Source organism: Crotalus tigris, unplaced genomic scaffold (assembly GCF_016545835.1).
Source record: "Crotalus tigris isolate CLP2741 ecotype Arizona unplaced genomic scaffold, ASM1654583v1 scf7180000018217.1405312, whole genome shotgun sequence".
NCBI classification, from domain to species: Eukaryota; Metazoa; Chordata; class Lepidosauria; order Squamata; family Viperidae; genus Crotalus; species Crotalus tigris.
The window spans coordinates 1,145,269-1,171,149 of NW_024096887.1; the positions used below are offsets into that span (position 1 = coordinate 1,145,269).

At 40.2% G+C, this 25,881-nt stretch overlaps 1 protein-coding gene across 8 annotated transcripts in view; it reads right to left on the reverse strand.

Moving 5' to 3' along the window:
* Positions 1 to 25,881, reverse strand: part of PRRC2C (proline rich coiled-coil 2C) — a 116,077-nt gene that overhangs the window by 13,705 nt on the left and 76,491 nt on the right. For 3 of the 8 annotated variants that reach the window (XM_039349013.1, XM_039349016.1, XM_039349009.1), the window contains 6 exons: positions 24,877 to 25,080; positions 24,515 to 24,627; positions 23,283 to 23,419; positions 21,302 to 21,536; positions 7,386 to 7,508; positions 1,454 to 1,666 (listed from right to left, as the gene is read on the reverse strand). In XM_039349013.1, coding sequence (XP_039204947.1) covers positions 1,454 to 1,666; positions 7,386 to 7,508; positions 21,302 to 21,536; positions 23,283 to 23,419; positions 24,515 to 24,627; positions 24,877 to 25,080 — 1,025 coding nt within the window. The remainder of the gene's footprint in view (positions 1 to 1,453; positions 1,667 to 7,385; positions 7,509 to 21,301; positions 21,537 to 23,282; positions 23,420 to 24,514; positions 24,628 to 24,876; positions 25,081 to 25,881) is intronic. The other 5 variants (XM_039349017.1, XM_039349010.1, XM_039349012.1 and 2 more) reach the window with 4 other exon arrangements.

Consider the following 25,881-nt stretch of genomic DNA (forward strand, 5'->3'; position numbering starts at 1 on the left):
CAGACCTTCCAATTTCTCGCGATATCTTTGTTTTTTTCCCCGCAAGAAGTTGGAAGGTCTGATTGAAGTTTTTTTAGTCCCATAAACTCTTGTCACTTTCGCCGTCACTCCTCCCCTGGCTCTGAAACGGTGGAGGGGGACCGGGCCTATTCCACCCATCCTCCGTAGCATGGTAGTCCGGCTTGGGAGGGGAGTGAAAGGGAAGGTCATCAAGCAAGGAATGGCCTGGCTGGGGGGGCCCTGAAGTAAGTGGGTGCTGCCTGCCACGTCCCTCACCTTGCTGTGTCACTGCTGCATCACCAGCTGTTCCATTAAAATGAATGGGACAGTTGGTGAGTCAACAGCAGGTCAGAGGAGGAGCCGCTGCGAAACAGAGATGACAGTTGCTCTTTAAAAATTATAATTTAAATCAATTTAATTTAAATCAAATCCACCCTGCCACAATCTCCCTTTTCTAAAGTCTTCCTTCCATATTTTAGACAACCAGAGTTACATTTTTAGGAAGGAGCAGGGGGTGGGAATAGTCAATATTGAAACAGTCACTGGGTGTTGTGAGTCCGTGCCAGCCAGTGGACCCAGCAGCGGAGTCCGGGGAATCAGAGGAGGAGGAGGAGGAGGAAGAGGGGTTTGGAGAGCCATCAGAGTCGGAGGGAAGCTTTGATGAGTTACAAGACTCACAATCTGATGAAGAGCCTGGCCCCTCCAATCATGGTCAGTATGAGACACAGCTGTGTGGGGAACATGAGTCAGACTCTGAGGACTCACAGCTGGAAGTCATTAGAGACGCTAGTAAACAAAGGCAGTTAACTAGAACATGTCAGAGCGAGTCAATACGGCAACTCCAAGAAAGGAGAAGGCATTGAGAAGCCATGCCTTGGGGCTGCTTAATAAAAAGGGAAGGTGTGAGCGGTGCTGGTTGCTGAAGGCAAAGTACTTCATGGGATCATATTCTGTTGGTATTGCCAGTGACTAATTCCTTGTTTTGCATTGTGTTTTGTGTGGACAATTTCCTCCATTTGGATTGTGTTTTGTTGCTTTTGTTTTTGGGCCATTTGGCAGGTTTGTTACCAATATTAAAAGAGGTTTTGTTTTTTTTCTGAATCTCCAGCCTATTTCTCAAAAGCGGTTTTGTCCTTGTGCATTTAACAAGGACGGCTATAGGCTGGGACAGAACACTGGGAATTAAAATATGATACATTATCTGATTATTAATTCTAAATCAATTCAATCATTGTTAGTGTTCATTATCCACTATCAGTGTAGTTCCCATACTACGTGCTGCAGTTCCCTGGATGTTGTAGCAAGCTGCAGGGATATTTTACTATATAATGGAACTGTGAGTTTGTTGCAGCACCCTAATGCAGAGTTTGGGAACTGCTAGAGTGCTGTGAACCAATAAAAGTTTGGGAACCTCTGTGCTATCATATGGCAAGATTAACATGAACATCTTTACCTTCCCAGTTATAATGCTGTGTTGAGTTCCAGCTGGAATTAGTCCTCTGAAAGGCTGACCTACTTGTGTTGGCCGACTCAGGCTTTGAGCCTGAGGTTGTGGTGGAGTGTGCTGTAACGGAGGTTGAAGGGATTGTGGAAGCGCAATTAAAGGCTGGCCTGCTGATCCAAAGTTGGGCAAAGAAAGTTGTGATCCTGGTATAGGTACTGTCACCTGGAATAAAATGACAGTATGTTAGACAAGCAGAAAGCTTATTAACTGCATTAAAACAAAACTGTCATTTTTGAACATGACAAGAAAATATCCATACGTACATAATACTGCTAATATATCCTGAAACTATTTTTTATGAATCACAGAAGAAAAAAATATTTGTATTTCTATTCTTTAAGGTTGCAGAGAAAACTTTGAAATTAAATAGACATTAACAATTTTTCAGACAAGGTGGATCATGCTCATTACAAATGAAATTGTTCCATTACTCCCCCATATTATACTTAATCCCTTCTATGTTTGTGATTCCTGTAAACATACATATTTTGGAAATAGGATGTCAGTTTATTAGTTGCAAATGTGCTTAGGAAAGTCTGAACTTGCAAAATCAGGGCAATCTTACTTACTACCGATAAAGGAGAATATTTGTAGCTGAGGGCTGAAATGAGAGTTCCTTGGTGCTTTCTGAGCTTGGTTGTTTTCTTGCAAAAGTTTCATTACCCAAACTAGTCACTAGCACTGAAAATATTACCTAGGTTGGGTAATGAAATGTCTGCAAGAAAACAACCAAACTCAAAAGATCACGAAGGATCCCTCAATTGTATTTATTTATATATATATTTAAAAGGCTAGTAATAAATAACCAATTAGAATCTATTCTAATCAATTAAAATATTAAAAAATGAAAAAGTGATGTCATTAACAAAAATTATACATACACAAAGCTAAGACATTAAATAAATACAGCAATTGGATGATACTACATCAATGGCCATCGATCACTTCAAGTCAAAGGTATCCAGTGAAAGGCACCTGAAAAAGAATTGTGCCTGCATGCTCAGGTGAGAGAAAGGATTCTTCAATCCTTGAGCTTGAGCCAGCATTGTGCTCAGAAGTCATTTACATCAATTCCAGGTTATATTCTAGTTGCAATATTTTGAATAATGGAAATTTACAAGGTTGCTCCATATTTAATATAAAAAGGATGCTATGTTTATTGCATTAAAGAGCCTCTGACTCCATAATAAGTGCTTTTTCTGTTGAGGAGGACTTACTATTGGCATACCAGCTTGAGTTAATAACGTGTCACTGAAATTGTATATGCTAGAAACTAGATTGGGCTTAATTTCATACTGTAAACTTAATTCTGATGGGGAGGTAGACCCTTTCCAAGAGGAAGCTTCTTTACTTCAGGCTTGTATTAGAAACTGGTTCAGCATTTCCATTATTTTGTTTGAATTAAATGAAAATGGAAAAAATATGTGTCATGTTACTCTCAATTCTTGTTTGTGTTAAATAGCATAGGAGAAAAAATTGAGTCCCATGCCTTACCGTATACCAACAGTATTTCCATCTAACCCATTCTAGTATGATTGGAATTATTAAGAAGCAAATACTAATTTTTGACTATTGCTCCAGGCAGACACTATGATTGTTTGATACCAGGAGATGACCAGGAGAATTTTCAGAATTCCTATTCTCTTTCATAAATATCTCTCTAGAATGAAGTAGCGATTATATGCTCCACAATTCTGCCTCAAAAGAAGGTAATTAATTGGCAACTGGCCAACTATTGAAGAAACAACTGGATTCAGTGGATGGCTGGGCAAATACCTCCTTTAAAGTACTGAAGAACATTCCTTTGTATTGCCAGGTTTTAATCTATTCATATTGTTCTTGTTATTTGCCTTCAGATCCATCTTGGCTCCTGGAGACTACATAAGGCAAGTCCATGCAGTTTTCTCAGTAATATTTTTAGAAGTGGTTTCTCAATACGTTATTTCTAAGGTTGAGAGTGGCTACCCTAAAAAGTTGCTGTCATGCCTAAGGGAGGCCTTTTCTAGGCCAGAAGCTTAATCAAACTGGTTGTAAGGACCCACCCCACTTTGCATCTTAAGAAGACAGAACTCTTGGAATATTTCTTCCAACAGGCATCCTTTGTTAAGAGAAAAATGGTTGCAGGCATTCTAGATAGGACCTGGGGCCCAAGCCCTACGGTTCAAGGTTTTAAGGGGTCCCCAGTAGCCCCACCCCACCCCACCATCTTTCCAGCGACAATCCCAGGCGTTACATTTCCACCCCCTTTTTCCTCAATGCCGGTGGAAGGGAGACTTCAGAGAGGAGTAGATGAAAGCTGATGGCCCCATTGTTATGCTTTAGTCCTTTTGGTGGTATCCACATTCAATCCCTTTGAAGTTGTACCGAAGGAAGTGAGGGCCATAAATTCCCTTTGTTCATCCCCCTTCCCCTTCATCGTATGACAGAATCCAGAGAGGGCAGAAATGGGGTTTTCCATAGTCGATAACTAGAGATGAAATATAATTGGATTGATGTGGGGAAAATGCACGCGCAGCATACTGCCATGCTTCCCCCCCCCAAACCTCATAACCTTTTGATATCCTTTGTCCCAGTGAAGCAGCCAGAAGGTCATACCCTTTTGACTTAATGCCTCACCTAAATAGATAATATGCTTAGTTTCTTCTCCTATCTCTTCCTGTCTTTGTTAGTTCCTTCTGTTTTCATCTACCTGTATTTGTTCTTACCTGATCTTTGACCATGTAATGTGTTACTAGAAAATAGTTGCTTACATGAAGACATTTTCCAATGAAAAAACCTTTGTCAGCATTTAACGATAAAGCCTATGTATGTAACAAGTATATAAGAAGCAATAAACTCAAAGAGTTTGTCAAGCTGTATCCTGCAGCTTCAAACCTCTGCTCAAGACATGCCTGCATCTTTTTCTTAGCATCTTACATTCTGACACTGGTTCTCATTCATTATTTGGATTTTAATCATTCAAACATATAAAAAAAAGTTTTTCTCTGAATTATCTTAAATATTATCAAACTGAATATGGTCTCTAAATCAGGGGTTCCCAACCCCTGGTCCATGTACCAGTACCGGGCAGCAGCATGCCAGCAACCGGTTTGCACAAATGAGCAAAGCCCCATCCGTGGGATGCAGGCAACACACAAAATCACGCCCCCTCCGGTCTGCAGAAAAACCGGTCCCTGGTGCCCAAAAGGTTGGGTACCTCTGCTCTAAATCATTTTAAATCTGAACAATTTGGAAATTGGAAAGCACTATAGCAACACAAGAGCAGCAAAGCATTTTTCTTCTGCATAATTTCACTTGTATTGTGCTAGCATTACTAATACATTCTCAGTAACTGTCAGGTTCCTACCGGAACATTGCCATTCTGAGGGGAGGGGGAAGTGCTGCTTGGGAATTGAAGATGTTTTTATCTTGTTTCTGCTTTTGCTTTGATGTATCTGCATGGGAATTGGAGAGGGGGGAAATGAGCCCTCAGGGCCATCTGACTTGACTCCTTTCCAGCCAGCTCCTGCCTGTAACCAAGGTCATGGCGCCAGAGACCAACTTGTTATCACCTTTTTGGCTTGGAATTATCACAACTTCATGCTAGCGGATTGGCTCCAGATGAACTGGGGCCATGGGGTGGGGTTGGACAATGGGAAATTAACCTAATGTTAGCGTGCAAGAACTTAAGATTGCGCCCGACCTCTCTGCAATCACTTTCTCTCAGTAAAAGATGCTTTTGAAATAACAATGTTTCAAGAGTCATGCTTTCCTAGGGAGATCGCTGAGGCAGAACCTTACAAGTAACTACTTTCTGTTGGTAACAAATGTCTAGCTCATGAGAGCTGCTTTTAGCAGAAGATACAGTGGTACCCTTGTCCATCTTTCATGAAACAACCAAATGCTACAGCAGTGATAATAAAACTCCAAGGACTAATAGAAATCTTTTCATCTGAGACTCTGAGCACAATTATCTCAAGAGCCGAGGTGCAGCAGTTAGAGTGCAGTACTGCAGGCCACTTTAGCTGACTGTGTTCAGCAGGTCAGTGGTTCAAATCTCACCGGCTCAAGGTTGACTCAGCCTTCCATCCTTCCAATGTAGGTAAAATGAGGACCCAGATTGTTGGGGGCAATGTAAATATATATATACATCGCTTACTGGTGTACACCGCTTAGAGAGTGCTTGCACTTAAAGCGGTATATAAGTCTCATAAATAAATAAATAAGAGGCTGAAAGGATCTAGGACCATAAGGCTCCCACCCTTGGCCACGCCTCCTTCATCTCTTGCCTTACACCTCCACCGATTTACCTTCAGCGTTCCTCCTCGGCTGGCCCTCTCGTGCCCATTTTCCCTGGCCAATGGGCTCCTTGCCCTCCGCTCCGGGTCCGTTGGCCTGGCCCTTTCACCAATGCCCCCTTTGTCCCGGGCCTTTGGTTGCATGGAACAGATAGCTGTCAGCCAATCAGGTGGCAGTGAGAAGCCATGGTGATGCAGAGGGACAGTATGCAATGGGCGATCATAGAGGCTGTGTTGTGGGGCAGCAGGCAAATGGCAGGGCTGGCGGGGCTTCTCTGATTGCGTGGGGGCAGGTGGGTGTGCAGGTGGCTTCTCCGATTGTGTGGGGAGGAGTGGGTGTGTGTGCGCAGGCGACCGGTAGGGCAGGCTTGGCTTCTCCAATTGCGGGGGGGGGGGGAAAGAAGGCAGAGTGAAGGAATGAGACACAAGGCTAGAAATTGTTTAGCAAGGTGATCCTTGGGAGGCGAGGGGGCAGTCACCTGGCCTGGGTTCATTTATTGCAATCTGGTGACTGAAATTTGGCAGCACAGTCAAGAAAGACAGAAGAGGATTTGGGGTTTGTGGCTTCCCCAGCCCGGCTCTCCAGAAACATTCGCCTGCACACCCACCCGCCCCCTGCAATCGGGGAAGCTGCACCTGCTCTGCCATTTGCCTGCCCCCCCTCCCAAAAGCCATGCTGGCCCTGCTGCCCCACAACACAGCCCCTGCAATTGCCCATCGCACGCTGCCCCCCTGCAGCACCATGGCTTCTCCATGCCACCCTATTGGCTGGCGGCTATCTGTCCTGTGCGGCCAAAGGCATGGGACAAAGGGGGCCTTGGTCTCTTGCTGTCAAGAAGACGCGGGTGTGTTGCTTGTTTCCGTGTGCTGGCCTTATTGAGAGCAATCCTGCTCTGCACCTCCACTTTCTTCTTTTGGGACAGAGCGGAGGAACTCAAGCGACTGCCACTTGAGTGGGGAGGATGACAAGGAGAAGAGCAATCAGGATTTGTGCCACTGGCTGGTTAGGCAAGAAGTAGGTTGGGTGGAGTGGATAGCTGGCTGGGAAGATCGTGGCTGCTCAGATGGCTGTTGCCGCCGCCAGCAGGTTGGACGCAGATGCAAGGGGACTCGTCCCGTGATGCCTCCCTGCTCAGAGCTTCCATTGTCAGTGCGAAAAGCATTTCCAAGCTGACTCTCCTCTTTCTCAAAGGGAAAGAAACCGCAGCAGAGAGACAGGTTTTGCAAGGTGAGTCCGGTGTGGCAGGAAGGAAGGGGGAAGCAGTTGTGGGGAGCAGTGGGGGGGGGGGAATAGAGTGAATGTTGCAGAGCCTCTGTGGTCGTTTGTAAGGGCAAATGACTGCCATGGTGCTGCAATATTTGTAATTTTGGGACATGCTCGTAAACACTAAGGGATGGCTGATTGCGTAATTTCAAACAAGCGTTAAGTGAACACTTGTAACTTGGGAATTACCTGTAATTTTCCATGTTAAAGAATTGTTTTAGATTTCTGCTATATAGAGCACTATCTACTTTGCACAAAATAGAATATTCTCTTGTCAGTGAATTACAGTATTACACATAGCACACATGTATGGATAGTTAAAAAATTGAAAGCAATTTACCATGCCATAGTTTACCTGCTGGAGGGTACTGGGAGACTGAGCAGTATTATAGAAGCTTGTCTGCCCTGGTTGTTGAACCTGTCCAGAATACAAATTTGAGGCCTGGGTAAGAGTAGCTCTTGCCTAAGAAAGAGATCAACATTTTTTGAGTGACTAAGTAAAGTTATTTTAACTTGAAAGAGCAGAATATATATAAAGTAGTTATTATAAAGCAAATATCCCTTTTATATATAAGCTGACAACTGAATCAGAAAAAAGCATTAAACATATCAATTTTCATATATGTGCTCCTAAAACTTGCCTTATAACTAAGCTTAAGATATCCTGATATATTATTTTAATTTTTTGCTATAAAGCTAAACACTGTAAGATGTGGTTGAAATCTCAAAACTGCATATCAACCAAACTAGCTAGAATTCTAAACTAATAGGATTACAGTGAAGAATTGCTTTGAAAGTTCCCTTAACAGCTATTGGGAGGGAGGGAGAGAGGGAGAGGGAGAGGGAGAGGGAGAGGGAGAGAGAGAGAGAGAGAGAGAGAGGCTGTCAGCTCATTCTAAGTATAATTACTTACAATGATCCCAACAAATTCTAGTCCAAAAATCTGTAGACCTCTCTAACAGATCACAGGCAGGTAATCAAAATAATGAGCAAGTCCTTATGTAGTAGAAATCAAAGACTTGAATCAGCTCTTTCAGGAAAGGGAAGTTTATTGCGCGCGCAGGTTCAGAGAGCCATCCTGGCTTAAACAGTCTGAACCCAGATTGTACATTGAAGACCATTTTTATAACCCTTTCTGGCGGGGGTTATTTTTAGGTCACATTACATTCTATAGGTCCTTATTCTAACATAGGAAAACTACTAGACAGATCTATAATCGATAGCTCCTCGTTTACATTGGAATGTTTTTAGCAATCAGCAATATATCAAGTGTTAAGCAATTTAGATATACCATGTGACAGGCAGTTAGTAATATATCATGTGCAGAGCTGGGAACAGGATATCTGGCCATCCTAAATTTAAGAGTTGTCTTGTAAGCAAAACAAACCTCTCTTTTACCCACATTTTTGTTGGGCCATCTGCTTTTTATACATATCCTTTGTCGGACCAGTATTTTTCCAGGTACCACTTTATTCCCCCCTGATGAGACTTATCTCATCTATGCAGATAAGTTTCATTCCATAACACTTGGGTCTGATGTATGTATGTTGTTATACTCTTGTCTCTGGAATTCCCACATAGCCATAACCTGAGCTGTAGCTTTTCTCTCTGCAAGCAGGGACACTCGTTTAGGTAGTGTTATGTTGTGCATCATTGAAAAGGTACATTGCAGGAGACAACAGCTGCTGATCAGAATAGCCATAAGAATGAGTACTGCTCTTATGATGTTTCCAATAAGGCCTATTGGGAGCCAAGACCATAAGCTACTCCACCAATTTCCCAGGGAATCTATTTGCAGTTCTGAGGCCATTTTATGGAGTACTTTGATTTGTTTATTTATGACGGGGGATTGATCTGAGAGGTTAAAACTACACATCCCCTCAAAGGCCTCACATCCCATATGTTGGCGAAGTAAAAGATAGTCGATGGCTGCCCTATTTTGCAAAAATAGCCTTGCGTAATTCTATCATCTCCTGATTGATGGCAGACAAGGCTATTGAAGTGGCATTTATAGTTTTAGCCAAGTTGCAGGCCACAGAATTTATATTGACATGGGCCCTCAGAGCAAGTGCAGGAACTCCCACTAATGAGACAGCCAAAGCATTGTATTCTGCTGCATTTAGAAGAGTGCGGGAAGACTCACAATTCTCTGTTAGTACCTCGGCTCTTTTGTATCGTGTGGTGTTAGGGGAGGTGAAAAGAGATCTATCTGGTAGAAAGGTAGTCAGTCTGCTTAGACAACAATATGATATGCTTATGTTGGCAGGAATATAATTGAAAGTGTCTTTCCCACAAGTGAAGAACCACCCTTTAGGTAACCATATGTTTGCATACCCAAAAGACATTGTTTGGAAAGATGTGCAATTTAGCCTTTCTTGGCTCACTTTCAGGCAATGAGGTGAAGGTGTATTCTGCTCACACCCCGTGATATGTGCACATTGTAAGTCTTCTGGAATGGCTACATTAGGAGTATGTAAAGCTAAAGCATCAGTGGGTAGAAACTTGGAAATGTGACCCCAGCTGTACATTGTTTCATAGCCTATATGTTCTTTAAACTCGTGGTGACTGAACTCCTTGGCTGCTGTGACAGGAACACATACGGGTATTAAACATGTGGACAGCAGATTCTCCATGTCATATGCTTCAGAAAGGCAAAAATCAGTTGTGTTGGCTAGTTTAGCCAATTGGACCCACAAATTATATTGCATCCTTGACTCCAATGGATGGGGCATATCCTTATTCTGCTGGGACCTTTTACTTCGCTTTCTCTCTGGGCGCTTCCTCGGGGGTCTTTGGATAGTTACTCCAAATTCCACCGGGATAACATGTACGATGCAAGTCCCCTTCCATCCCGTCTTCAACTGCGAGACTAGGGTGACCCGCTCCCATCCCCAGAATAAGGGAGGCCCACACTCCAGAGTAACAGGAGGAGGAGGCTTCTTATATGGGGCCTTTACACATATGCCTTTCCTAAGAATATATCCAACATACTGACAGGCTTCGGGATTGACAGGTGGTCTTGTAATACAGGCTTCTTTAACTATTCTGTCAAATGCTTGGGGAAATTGACAAGGATGAGGCCAGCTACCATTCCAGCATTCTGGGGAAAATCCAATAGGGGGGTGACCTTCACAAGTGCCCGTGCCTATAGCATAAGATTGAATAATGCGTGGAGCTTCTTCTGGCTTGCTCCATTGGCCTAAATTAGAAAGACAAACATTATTACATGCAACAATAGTACTATATAAAAGCAGAAGGAAGCCCTTCATCCTTTCTTCTCCCGTGGGTAGAAAGCCAGCTTCCGGGTGTGGCTTAGCAGGGGGTTGAATTTCAGCCAGACAGCCGTAGATCTTCTCCCGTGCATAGAAAGCCAGCTTCCGGGTGTGGCTTAGCAGGGGGTTGAATTTCAGCCAGACAGCCGTAGATATATGTGCAGGATACACTTGTGCTAATACAATATCTGGTTTACAACAATAAAATATTCATTACACATACTAAACACGTTTAAGAGTGAGTTTGGTGGGAACCTTGGGATCCCTGTTCACTGTCCACAGAGGTTCTGCAGCTGCTTTAACTCTGGTCCAGTGGATCCAAGATTTAGATTCTGCAATCTTTATTGCTAAAGGGGAGGCCATTATTACTTCATAAGGTCCTTTCCATCTCCCCTCCAGTTGTTCATGTTTCCAATGTTTCACCCACACCCTATCCCCTGGTTTAAAGGGATGACATCTTGTTATTAGTTTAGGAGGTGTTTGTTCAACAACATAATTCCTAAGTTTTTCCACTTGCTTATTCAGTTCCTGCACCATTTTCAGAGCCCATACTCCCCCCTGATGGCCCTTTACAATGCATAACTGAAACCTTTGCTGGCTTTTGTACTGCATCGAGAAGATGCTTTATCAAATGTCCATGCAACACATGTTTGCCCGCAGAATCCCTGAATCCCCTTTCCTTATACAGAGCCCCATGAGCATGCAGAGTCAAAAAAGCATATTTACTATCTGTCCAGACATTTAAAGTTTCCCCTTCAGCTCTTTCCAATGCTCTAATTAATGCCCACAATTCTGCCACTTGAGCACTGCAGTTTGCTCCTAGCGGACTACTTTCCACCACTTCCTCATCATTCACAATCGCATATCCAGAAACCCTCCTCCCATCCTGCATGTAACTCGAGCCGTCTGTATACCAATTTAGGGCAGCATCCTGAAGAGGAATATCAGACAAATCCGGACGGCTTGAATATACAGTTTCCAAAACTTGCAAGCAGTTGTGTTCTGAATCCACTTCTGTGGGCAATAGGGTGGCAGGGTTTAGCCGGTTAGACACCACTAATTTCACTTGAGGATTTTCAATCATCATCGCCTGATACTTAAAAAGCCTTTGACTGCTGATCCACAAATGCCCTTTATTATCCAAGATAGAATGAACTGCATGAGGGGTGTGGACACTTATGGGACATGAGAAGGTCAATTTATTACAGTCCTGTAAAAGGACTGCTATAGCAGCAAGAACCTTCAGACAATGTGGCCAGCCTTGGGCAACCCCATCTAATTGCTTAGATAAGTAAGCCACCGGGGGCGTTGCCACTGTCCTAATTGTTGAGTTAACACCCCCAAGGCAACATTCTTCCTGGTATCAACATACAAATTGAAAGGCTTCTCTAAGTTAGGCAAGGCTAAAGCTGGAGCTGATGTGAGAGCTCGGTTCACTTCCCTAAAGGCATTCTTTTGTTCTCCCTCCCATTCAAAAGGGTCTTTATCAGCTCCTTTTGTAGCTGAATAAAGAGGTGCAGCTAATAGAGCAAAATTTGGTATCCATATCCTGCAAAACCCTGCCAGACCTAAAAAGCCCCTCAGCTGCCGCCTATTAAGGGGTTCAGCAATAGCTAGCACAGCTTGTTTCCTCTCCCAGCCTAAAGCCCTATGCCCCTCCTCAATCTCATATCCCAAATATTTCACCTTCCGTCTGACTAATTGTGCCTTCTTTTTGGAGACTCTATAGCCGCACTTCAACAGTAAGTGTAAAAGATATTTCGTGTTCTCCCAGCACGTCTCTTCAGTTCTGCCTGTCATCAGCACATCATCTACATATTGCAGAAGCGTGTCACCCCTCTGTCGGGGCACAAAATGCTGTAAATCTTCTGCTAAGGCTGTTCCAAACAGGGTAGGTGAATTTTTAAAGCCCTGTGGCAGCCTGGTCCAGGTATACTGTGCTTTTTGCCCAGTATTTGGATTTTCCCACTCAAAAGCAAACAACGGCTGGCTAGCCTTGTGAATAGGAATCGTGAAAAAAGCATCTTTCAAATCCACAACTGAAAACCACTTTGCAGTTGGAGGAATTAAGCTCAACAACGTGTAGGGGTTGGGCACAACAGGATGGATCGTGACAGTTATGGAGTTTATGAGTCTTAGGTCCTGTGCTGGCCGAAAGGAACCATCGGGCTTTTTAATAGGCAGGATAGGGGTGTTCCAAGGTGATTGGATGGGCACCAAAATGCCTGCTTTTAAATAGTTTTGGATGCTCTCATATATAGCAGTTATAGCCTCCTTGGAGCAAGATCTCTGTCTGATACGCACAGGCGTTGCTAAAGGTTTCATTTCCACAATCACAGGGGGATGGTGAGCTGCGAAACCAGGGGGATTATCCTCAGCCCACAGCCCCGGCATTCCAAACTCCCTCCATGTCTCATCCACAACCTCCTCTTCCACAGTCCTGTTAACCATCAATCTCCACATTGCCTCTGGCTGGTGTTTAATCTGAAGTGTTTGTTGTCCCTCATCAAAAGAAATAGTGGCCCCTAGCTTGCTAAGTAGGTCCCTACCTAGCAGGGAAACCGGACATTCGGGGACAAATAAGAACTCGTGTTGAATCTTTGAGCCCTCAAACACACACGTGACAGGCTGTAAGACCGAACGCCCTAGAATCTCCCCTGACACTCCTTGAATCTGAATTTTATGGGGTCCTATTTCAGCAACTTGATTATTCACAACTGATCTGCCTGCTCCAGTATCCACCAAAAACGTTGTCTGTTTGCCCCCTATATTTAAAGTAACCAATGGCTCAGGGGGGGCTTCCTCCAAGCCAGGTCCCCGTCAATCCGACCAGTTAGTTCCTGCCAATCCAATTCCTTCAATCTCCCTGTCTCTATTCCAATTTGTCCCATTCCTCAGACCATCTCCTACATTCCTCAGACCATCTCTTACAATCCCTGGAGCCCCTCTCTGCCCTCTACCCATGAAGGGGGAGCGCATGGGGGGCCCATTGCCAACACCTCCACGGCCTCTTCCTCCTCTTCCTCTCCAACCTCTACCTCGCATCTGCCTTCTTGGACATTCCCTTTGCCAATGCCCTTCCTCCTTACAATTAGCACACTGATTAGGTCTCAGCATGATCCCTCCTTGCAATGCCACAGCCAACAACTCAGTTTTCTTATGCATTCTAGCATTTCTTTCCTGTTTTTCCACCTTATCCCTATTAACAAACACTTTCCTAGCCACCTCCAACAATTCTGTAGTGTTCTTTCCTAATGCTCTTTCTAACCTCTACAACTTCTTTCTTATATCTTCATAACTCTGTGCTATGAACCTCTCATTCAACATTCGCACCTTGTCTGCACTCCTTGGATCAACCTGTGTATAAAGCTCATAAGCCTCAATCAGCCTTTGCAAAAAAAAAAAAACTTTCCGGACTTTCATCTGCCTCTTGCATCACAAAAGACGGCTTTAACACATTCACTGAAGGCTTTCCAGCCTTGCAAAGAGCCTCTACTACTAAATTCTGATATTCCTTTAACAAAGTCATGTGTGCTGGGTTTTGTGTATTCCATTCAGGGTCCTTTTCTGGTGCCCTGGCTTCCATCTCTGGCTGTGTATCTCATACAGCCGGCAACCTATCCTTCAAACACTGCCTAACAGCAGCCTTCCCCTTCTCCCTTTCCTCGGGAGTCAACAAAATATTCAACAATACCTCCACTTCTCCCCTCACATTTACAGAGAGACCTTCCAAATCCCCTTCCTCCTTGGGGGCTGACAGCCTCCCCCTTTCTGTTTTCCGTCTCACAGCTGGCTGCCTTTCTTCAGACACAGCAGGGGCAATCAGCCCTTCCTCCGGCACTGGGGGGGGGGGAGGGGGAGAAAGGTGGAACGTAGGGAGGAGGTCTGAGAATCAACTCTTCTACCTCCATCCTTATCTCCTTCTTAGCATCTGACACCTTAGTTTCTGAAATCTTCATATCTTTCACTCTTTTAGTTTGTACTTGAAGCTTTTTTCCCTTAGATCTAGCCACACACAAACGAACCATTTCAGCCTGACATTGCAACAAATCCTCTGCCTGTCCTGCAACAGCATCCCCCCACTGATCTATATACTGAAATTGGTTAGGATAGTTTTCTTCATTTGCTGCTATCAGGGAGGTTAGGTTATCAATGATTTGAAGGTTAAAAGTTCCCTCTGGGGGCCACCCCACCTCCATGAAGGGCCATTGATATTCACACAGATACCTCAGTCTATCCTTAGTTACTTTAGGGTAAGGGACCCTATACTGGGTACGATTAAAATAATTATCAAATCCTCCCCCCCCTTTTTCTTTTTAATATTGGCAGACGTGTACATGGGAGAGTTTTCGACTGTAAATAAAGAGACGTAGACCCTTTGGCAGTTTCAAAAAAAAAAAAAAAAAAAAAAATAATTATCAAATCCTTTTACCATGCATTCCAGCGGGGTGCTGGGAACGCTACTACGCCCCCCCATCCTAACACACTGCCAATGACCTACAGCGCCGGACGTTCCAACGGTCACTAGTAGGGAATGCACTGGCTTAACCACCCACACAACCTAACACGGACTTCTTTAGGATCGCCGTCCCGAGTCCAGGGGAGTGATCAGGCCCCCTCTTCTATCTTCAAATGAGATAGGTACCATTACTTTAAACACATACTCGCCTGCCTTGTAGTTACACCCATCCTGGCCAGGAGTTGGTTCAGACTTCCTTTCCTTTCCCAAAGGGTTCTTGGACTGGCCTTCAGTACTGTCGGCTCTGCTGCGAAGCCACAGCTGTCTCCTGGAGGAAACACACCCCCATGGCGCCTGGAGAATTGTTCAGAGATGGCTTACCAGCAGGTCCGAAGGGTCCAGCCGTCCTCAGCGAAATATCGCCTCACTCAAGCTTTTCCCGGCCAATGCACCAGAAAATGTAGTAGAAATCAAAGACTTGAATCAGCTCTTTCAGGAAAGGGAAGTTTATTGCGCGCGCAGGTTCAGAGAGCCATCCTGGCTTAAACAGTCTGAACCCAGATTGTACATTGAAGACCATTTTTATAACCCTTTCTGGCGGGGGTTATTTTTAGGTCACATTACATTCTATAGGTTCTTATTCTAACATAGGAAAACTACTAGACAGATCTATAATCGATAGCTCCTCGTTTACATTGGAATGTTTTTAGCAATCAGCAATATATCAAGTGTTAAGCAATTTAGATATACCATGTGACAGGCAGTTAGTAATATATCATGTGCAGAGCTGGGAACAGGATATCTGGCCATCCTAAATTTAAGAGTTGTCTTGTAAGCAAAACAAACCTCTCTTTTACCCACATTTTTGTTGGGCCATCTGCTTTTTATACATATCCTTTGTCGGACCAGTATTTTTCCAGGTACCACTTTACTTAAGTTACATGAGAATGCCAGATGCCTGATTCTGACCTTCTCATTAAAAGCTCACTACTACTAAAACATTTATTTGCAACCATAGATTTTAGAAAAATATTTTGCTAAAATCTATAATATTTTGCTTATAGGTTGCTGTTGACTATCACAAACAAAAGACTATGGGTGGAAAAAGCATAGGTAAAAGTAGATATTTAAAGGGCATATTAACTTAATATGAGATATAGAATATGTGCAAAAAGAAAAACTAAAATGTGTGCAAAATACATCAGTATTGAATCTGGCACACCACAAAGAGACGGTTATTCCAAATAAACACTATTATTTTGGAGAAGGCCAATTTCTTTATATCTGCCAGGCAGCAAATGCAAAGACAAGAAGATCAATGCTAAATATATTATGTGCTTACAGAAAGTGGATGTAACTAAAGACACTATTTTAGACAAGCTGTTCTCAGGTTGTATAGGATTTTGTAAAAGCAACACCCTGAACCTGGCTGGTAATAGACCAGAAGTCAATGCAAATCTTTCAGGTATAAAGTGAACACTGAGTCATATTCTAGTCAAAAGCCTAGCTTTTGCATTCCATGTTAGCTATAGCTTCCAGACTAGTTTCAACGACTGTCCACAAGGACTATAATCTAATCATGTAGTTCATGAATCACTGCTGACACCACTGGCATATCAGCCTAACATGGAGGACTTTCTTTTGATTCATTTGCTGGAGGTATAAAACAAGCCACAATAATTTACAATGTAATCACAAAATATCAGACTGGTTTTTACAACTGGAAGAAATGGATTATATGGACCTTTTCAGTCTGAGCTCAAGCCAGGTATGGAACTGAGTCTATGCTGATTGATTTATGGATGTTGAGAAGTGAACTACAGAAAGGAAAAGTATGAATCTTTTCTCAGCAGCTTTTATTTATTTATTAAACAAATTTATATAGCTGCCCACTCACACATATATGATTCTGGGCAGTTTACAATATTTTCATACCTTTAATCCCTTCTGGACTGTTTATGAGACTGAGATTGGGAGGGCACTATCTGCAGTCGGTCTCCTCCTTCCTAACTGAGAAATTTCAGATAGTGCTGAAGGGAGACATCAAGCACTACAATCTTTGTTGAAGGTTGATACCAGTTTAGAAGTTTTTGTCCATTTTTAAATATCTGCATAAAGACACTAGGGAAATACACTAACAATATTCAGGTGAGCATCTCAATTCCAACCCAAGTAGGAAATGTGGTCAAGGTTGTATCTCTCTGCCTAGATTATGTCTGGTTCTGGGATGGATGAACAGGTTTAGGATTTGACCATGGATGATAAAGTAGCTATGGGTGTGGAAATCATCTCATGCCAGAAATAGTTGCGCTTCCTGTGTAGATCTGTTTCTGGGACCCCAATCCTTTCACCCCCTACATCTGGGGAATATAAAGCATGTATAGGCAAGTGTATAGGATAGGAGAGTTCTACCTGAAGAAGGCCCTGAAAATACCTAGATTTGTTAAAACCGGCATTTTAGAAATCAATTGATAGCCAATGCAGTGTTTGCAACTTAGGTGTTATATGGTTGATAGAGCTTTCATCTGCTAAACAATTCAAACTTAACTTCAGTCTTTTTTGTCACATCCAGGCCCCCAGCCCACAATTTTCATGGCATTTTCAGCCTAATCCAGGATGGAAATGTGTCACTGGATATGATCAGCACATAATGATGCCTCACTTCAAACCAACCAATCAGTAACGATCTCTTTAAGTATTAATGGGCCTCTGTTCACAATGCAAGTCACAGTACTGCAGGATTACTCAATTCTAAAAACTAAACCTTATCTCTGTACTGTGGACACTAAACATAAACTTAACATATAAACTATGTTTATATATCTCAGTTTCCTTTTTTTTAATTGAAATTTTTATAAACTTTTTACAGTAAAATACCTCCCCCCCTCCCTCCCCCCATAACCCTCCCCCCTCCTTCCCAGAGTTGAATACAGGGTTAAAAAAAATAAGAAAAAAACATACAAATTAAATAAACATCAATCAACTATACATACATCCAAAAAGATTAAAAATGCTTTAACTCCAATACATTAAAAACAACAAATCTAACCATAACTACTTTAAACTATAAATTATTCAAAGGCTAAATAATATTTTCTAATCCCATATTTATTCTGTACAAAATTTACTCATCTTTTCCACACAGAATTATATCTCTCTTGTGAATGGTCTTTCAGATAAGCCGAAATTTTAGCCATTTCTGATAAATAAGAAACTTTAAGAAACCATTCCTATAAAGTAGGCAAGGAATCTTTCTTCCAATATTGCCCAATCAATAACCTTGCCGCCGTAATAAAATTCAACATTAAGATAATCTCTTTACCATCACAATCTTCAATAATACCTAACAAAAATAATTGTGGTGTAAATTTTATCCTTCTATTAAAAATTTTCTGAATGTTCCACCAAATTTTAATCCAAAAAGCCTTTATATTTCTACATGACCACCAAATATGATAGTACGTTGCATCCAAACAACCACATCTCCAGCATTTGGGCTGTAGATTCAGATACATACGAGACATCTTTTGTGGATCAAGGTGCCATCTATAAAACATTTTATAAAAATTTTCTCGTAAATTTTGAGCTTGGGTAAACTTAACATTCCTCACCCAAATCATCTCCCATGTATCTAATAAAATCGGCTCTTCAAAATTTTGAGCCCACTTAAGCATACAATCCTTAACTAATTCTGTTTCTGAATCCAATTCCACTAAAACATTATAAACTCTTTTTATATGAGCTCGACTTTGATCTTTAATTTGTTTCATCAAATTCACATCTTCTGTAATAAAACCCACTTTTTGATCTATACTCCATCTTTCTAATAATTGCCTATACTGAAACCAAGAATAAATAATATTTTCTTGAGTTAATTCCTCCATAGATTTTAGTTGCCAATTATTCCCTTCCCACTTAAGCAATTGTTTATAAGAGATCCTATCCATTTTCACTCCTTTCCTTATCCCCTCTATAGCATGCCCAGGAATTCCCCACAACGGTATTCTAGAATTTAATCTATAATATTTCTTCCAGACACGCAATAAAGCAATTCTTAAAACATGGGACTTAAAAACCCTATCCACCTTTTTATTATAAATTAAATACGCATGCCATCCAAATAATAAATCCCATCCTTCCCAAAAAAGTATATTTGAATTTGTTAAGTTAACCCAATCACTAATTAACGTTAAGACCACCGCATCATAATACAGTTTCAAATTCGGCACCTTGAGTCCTCCTCTCTCTCGAACATCTTGAATAATTTTAAGCTTAACTCTTGGTTTTTTCCCAGCCCAAATGAATCTATTAATACCCTTCTGCCATTCTTCTAAATTTACCTCTTTCTTTAAGATAGGTATCATTTGAAACAAAAAAAGAAATTTTGGCAGAACATTCATTTTAACTGCAGCAATTCTCCCTAACAAAGATAATTGCAATTTTTTCCAATCATTCAGATCCTTCTGCATTTTAAGCCATAACATTTCATAATTATTTTTATAAAGTTTTACATTAGAAGCAGTTATATAAACCCCCAAGTATTTTACCTTTTTTACAATTTCAAAACCTGTTAAATTAACTAAAATCTCCTTATCCAAATTAGACATATTTTTAGATAATATTTTAGTCTTATTATTATTAACTTTAAAACCAGAAACTTGCCCATACTGATTTATAATCTGTAACAGCTCTACTACTGAATAGGTTGGTTGAGACAAAGTAACAACCAAATCATCAGCAAAGGCTCTTAATTTGTAATCTTTCTTATTAATCATTATTCCCTTTATTTTAGGTCAGTGGTTCTCAACCTTTTTAATGCCACGACCCCCAACCGGTCATAAGTCGAGGACTACTCAACCGGTCGTAAGTTGAGGACTACTCAACTGGTGCAGCACCGTTTGCAGAATGGGACTTTTGGCAGGCTCAGCAGGGCAGAGACAGCCTGGACAATTCCTATTGGCTTTTGAAAGCCAATAGAATTAGACTCTATTCAAGAGAGTCTATTCTATTGGCTTTCAAAAGCCAATAGAATAAAAGGGAGTAGCACAGCTAAGGAAAAGGGGAAAAAAATGGCGGACTGCGTTGTTTGGCGACCCCCGTGAAATGGTTGTTCGACCCCAAATGGGGTCCCGACCCACAGGTTGAGAACCACTGTTTTAGGTGATTCACGAATTTTAATCAACAAAATTTCTAATGTTAAAACAAACAACAAAAGGGACAATGGACATCCCTGTCTTGTACCCTTTCCAATTTGAAAAACCTGAGATAAACCTCCATTAATTATAAGTTGTGCTGATTGTTTTTGATAAATACCTCTAAGAGCTTGCAAAATTTTATCCCCAAAATTCATCTCTTCAACCAACCTTAACATAAATTGCCAGTTTAACTGATCAAAGGCTTTCTCAGCATCTAAAAAAATCGAACCTGCAGGAATCTGATTATTTTTATCTAAATATTCTATTAAGTTAATAATTTGTCTAACATTATTCTTCATATATCTCCCGGTTATAAAACCGGTTTGATCAGTATGTATCACTTGATTCAATACAATCATAAGTCTATTCGCTATAATTTTTGAAAAAAATTTATAATCTATATTCAAAAGAGATATAGGTCTATAATTTTTAAGTAAAGTAAGATCTTGATCCTCTTTTGGAATCAAAGATATAAAAACCCTTCTCCAAGATGGAGGTATCTCTAAACCCAATAAAATACTATTAAAAAGTTCCTTTAAAGGCTCTATCATCTCCTCACTTAAAGTTTTATAATAGATTGATGTCAATCTATCAGTACCAGGTGCTTTACCAACTTTTAATTGTTTAATTGCCTTAATAATTTCATGTGAAGTAATCAACCAGTTAATCTTATCTCTTTGATCATTTGTTAATCTAGGAAAATGAACATCTTGTAAATATTTATCTATATCCAAACTCTGTACCTTCTGACCCATATATAATTTTGTATAAAAATCTAAAAAAGATTTTTTTATCAATTCTTTCTGAAAAACCACTTTACCATTATAATTTATTTTATCTATAATTCTCAACCTCTGTTTCTTCTTTAATTGATAAGCCAACCACCTGTCCGGTTTATTTGCATTACAAAATGTATTTTATTTCATATAACGTAAATTAGTTGCAACCTGATCAGCCATTAACATATTAAATTGTGTTTTAAGCAAATTTATGGAAGCCTTTACATTCTTATCCAAAGGATTCATAATTAATGCTTTTTCTTTTATTTTAATCTCATCCTCCAATTCTTTACGTTTTTGCATTTGTTTTTGCCTATAAACATTATTCATTTGAATCAAAATCCCCGCATATAAGCCTTACTGGCATCCCACACCATTGCCATTGAAGTTCCCTTAGACATATTTAAAATAAAAAATTCCTTTAGATATTCTCTAAGTTTTAGTACATTCACCTCATACCTAAATAAATTTTCATTCAACCTCCAAGATAAAAAAAAGGCAATTAATTCCAAAGCTTCAGAAGCCATATTAGGAACCATTTTTTTTCTTACCTGGAGCAGATGTGTATCAATTAGTTGGGAACCTCCTAATCCTGAAGCTTGACCTAACTGGTGCTCGTACAAGATAGGAATAGGCTGAGTGTTGGATGTTTGTTGAAATGCAAGACTTGACTGTGCTTTGGCCAGTTCCTGATGTTGCACTGCTGGGAAGTTGTGTAAAGCTGTGCTCGAAAGTACCACTGGAGATGGTTGAGACAAGCCACTTTGCATAAATGCCTGCTGAGATCTATTTTAAAAAATAGACTAAATTAATCATTTAAATATTGTTAATTTATTAAAAAGCTGCCACAGAAGAAAAGTTTAAAGCTGCACTGAAAAAATTGGGCAAATATTCAAGCAAATACAATGGATAGTTTTCATACAGTACTATGCCTGTATTTAATCAACATAATTGTAGTTTGTTTCACTATCTAAACATATACAAGGTAAAGAATTCCATTATAAAGCATGACTGAAAGTTAGGCTTATAAATTCTGGTTTCTTTTAATATAATTTATGGCTGAATCTGGAATCTTGATTTCTTTGATGCTCTGCCCATCTGGTGAGGTTTAAGAGAAAAGAAATTAAAAAAGCAGGTTAAACTACTGTATAGTTCCATACTGCTTAAAACACAGGGCTTAAGTATAAATCTGATCTCTAAATGGAAGGGAAACTGGTAACAAAAAAGTAAACTATCAAAACATTTACCATCAGATATGCACCAACAGAGCACAGAGTATGTGGTGCACACAGAGGAAAATTTTTGAGCGACAACTATTTTTTTTATACAATATATGCTTTACCAGTATTCATTTTTCTAAACTACTGTACTTACTCTCCTGTAAAACAGTTGTGTGTTGTACTTTGTGGGAAGAAATATAAAGCTTGGTATGTGGTGGTGAGATTGCTTTTCTCTATCCTCAGTTAGGAATTGGGTATGGTACAAAGTTTGTCATAACAGAGGAGGAGGAATTTAGAAAAAGCAAGAAATCAGAGAAAGCCTGAGCAGCAGTACCTTTTTATAGCATTAATTTATCTTGCATTACTATGAATCAATAAGCATTTGAGCAGAGCTCAAAACTATGATTCTGTATTCTAAAAATAACAAGCCACTGTTAAATGTAGAATTTGTAAAACAAATCATCGTTTTAGCCAATGTAATCATTAAGGATATTTTCACTTTCTAATTAGAGTATTTGTAGAGTTGTGACATTACTGAAGAGGCAGAGCCAGATAAAACTATATAAGTATTTTTTTATTTTAATTTTTTTCATCTTATTTGTAAATCTTCAAGTATTTGTAGACAATTAATTAGCAACTGCATTTGTTTAAACCACACGCCAGATTAAGAACTATTTTAAGCCAAACCTCACCACTTGTTTGAAGAGGTTACAAAAATGCAGCATGTAATTCATAAGTTTCCTCCTCCTCACAACTTACAATGCTTCAATGCTTCTTTCAGCATTATAAAAAGGTGCAATTACAAATAGCGAGTAACATTCTGAAGAAAGTATTTCATAAAATGTATGTACTAACATTCTCAAAAGTTCCAAATCTTCTTTCACTGTAAGGAAATCTGAATACTAATTTGTAGCAACATCAACCACCACTACCATCTCAGTTAAACTTACTTAATTGATTTTGCTAACTTAATGCAATTTAAAAAATATAGTGCAAAATTATCTTTTATTAATGGTATGAATAAACTAATAATTCAAAAATTTACAGCTGTGGTGGCACAGTGGTTAGAATGCAGTATTGCAGGCTGATTCTGCTGACTGCCAGGAGTTAGATTCTCACTCAAGGTTAACTCAACTTTCCATCCTTCCAAGGTTGGTAAATTGTTGGTAGCAATATGCTGACTTTGTAAACCACTTAGAGAGGGCTGTAAAGCACTATGAAATGGTATATAAGTGCTATTTAGGAGAAAAAGACAGAAACCAGCATTTTCTGTTTCCTGATTCTATTTTTTTTTAATATTTCAAAGACTTACCTATAGGGCTGCAGAGAAGAATTAAACAACTCCTGGGCCTGGGAGACAGCAGGTGCTGCTCCTAAACTCAATTGAGCTTGATGCTGTCCTTGAAGAGGGGCATATATTGGAATTGGTATCTGCTGAACTGAAGTAGGCTGGAAGGAAGAGAAATAATTTAAATATCTACGAAACCCACCAACGTAGGAAACTCTCCTGAGCTGAATCTATCCAGCTAGTACTCATTCTTGTGGTGTTTCTCCAGTACCTCAGCAGAGAGGTCTACTCTAGTTTTATGGTTTAACATCCCTTAACTCAGGGGTCTTCAAACCTGGCCCTTTTATGACTTGTGGACTTCAACTCCCAGAATTCCTCAGCCAGGCACGCTGGCTGAGGAATTCTGGGAGTTGAAGTCCACAAGTCATAAAAGGGTCAAGTTTGAAGACTCCTGCCTTAACTATAAATTTAATTATCTATAACATTTATATATTGCCTTCCATCTTAAACATAATCTGAGTAGTTTACAATAAAATGATATATGAAACACTGAACAGTGAACTGTACATTTTAATATGCCCCAATAGTATTAACTTGTGGCATCTCAACTAATAATTGTACAGATATCTTATTTCAGGACTGAGAATACTACCGCTAGATTTGGTTTAAAAGAATTCTGAACTGTTCCAAACATCCCAGTGTTCAATTCACAAAAATAATCTTGCATGTTGAGATACCTGTTATCTCTGAATATAACATAAAATATTTCAGTATAGCGAAGGCTTACTTTAGCATGTGCACCATCCAAGTTCTTATTGTGTTTGTATCACTGGTTGATAAAATCAAGATTTTACTATATGCAGCTATTAGGTTTATCGGGCAGATTTTTTTATTTAAATACCAATAACCAGTCCTCCTCGTAATTCTTAAATCAGATGCAAATTTTCCTCCATCTCCATGCTAGTTAGTAGTAAACACAATTCTCAAGCTGCTTCTAAAATAATTCCTGCTCTTTTCCCCACAGTATCTGAGAGAATATTTTTTGTTGGTGAATATCATCACCCCATACATTTTTACCCAGAATGATATAATTTCCTTACTAGAGTAATTAAAACCAACTAGCATCAATGCTAGCTTAACTTTTTATTGTGAGAGTGATGACAAAAAGCAAGGCTGGATAAATATCAAGCTAGATTAATTTAATTTAACCTGCATATAACTGTAAACTGCTTGTTTTCCAATCCCACCAAATGTACCTGGGAGAGTCCTGGTTGAAATCCTTGCTGTTGGGCAAGTGAAGGAGGAGCCAAACGGGCATGTTGGGTATTGAATAAATGAGTTGTATCCATATAGAAAGCAGGAATTTGAGCTACAGGAACACAAGAAAATATAAAAATTAAAATATGAAGAAGAAAAAATAAACAAATATCCAATTTTCAGAGGAATTCCAATATTCTCTTGAATACTAAATTAAGTTTATATGACTGGAAGAAAACAATAGTTTATAAGGATGCCTAGCAGAAAATAAGCCACCAAAAGAGCTGAACTTAAATTCGATGACTTCTAATTTTTAGAGAAAAATGTTTCTAAATAACACACAATAACTTTATCACATTACCTGCTGTTGACTGAGACACATAGACCTGTGGACTTTGCTGTTGTTGGGCAATCAGAGATGGCATACAGCTTAATTGGGAAAAATGACCAGCAGATGCTAAATTGCTTGTTTGTAATTGCTGTGGCTTCACTTTACAGATGTTGGGTGGGTCGGAGGTTGTAGTGGTTTTTGTACTCAGTGAAGAAGTAGTGTATGTTCCAGCTCCTAAGATCAGAAATCAGCAAAGCAAGATTCAAGAGTTACTGACAAAATAATAAGCATAATAAACAAAAGTTTGATCTGCCATAGCTTGTTGCACCTAGTTTGATGAACCTTAATGCAAATTGCATTAAGCAATATCATATTAAATATTCTCTCAATTTCAAAACATTACTATACAAGGATACTGCTGTCTACATAAAATAGCATGGTGAAACCTTAATGATATGCATAAAATATATCTGACAGAGACATACTGTACATAGCAGCTATTCTTCAACAATGATAATTTCCTTGAAGAACAATATGTTTTACTTGGTATAATGTTTGCTAAATCAAGGTTGTTTATTTCAAATGATAGCAACTGATCTCAACTTTTTGAGACATTTTAGATTATTTTCCTAGAAACAGGCAATGTACTAGCAATATACAATATCCTATACAGTGATGGCGAACCTTTTAGAGACCAAGTGCCCAAACTGCAACCTAAAACCCACTTATGCATCATCAAGTGCCGAGTGGGTGTGGCCCATTGGCTGGGTGTGGCCCATTGGCTGGGCGTGGCTGCGGTGGTAATGGCAGACTGGGTGGGGCTAAAAAGGTCAATCAATCAATTCCAACTTTGCAACATCTTTTTTTCCCCCGGGAGAAGTTGAAATTGACTGATTGTTTTAACCTTTTTTTTTTTTTTTTGCACACGGCGGCAGAGGCCTAAAGCGAAAAATCCAGCTGAAGGCCTAGGACTGGGACGACAGCGCCCATGCCCACAGAAAGGGTTCTGAGTGCTGCTTCTGGCACCCGTGCCAT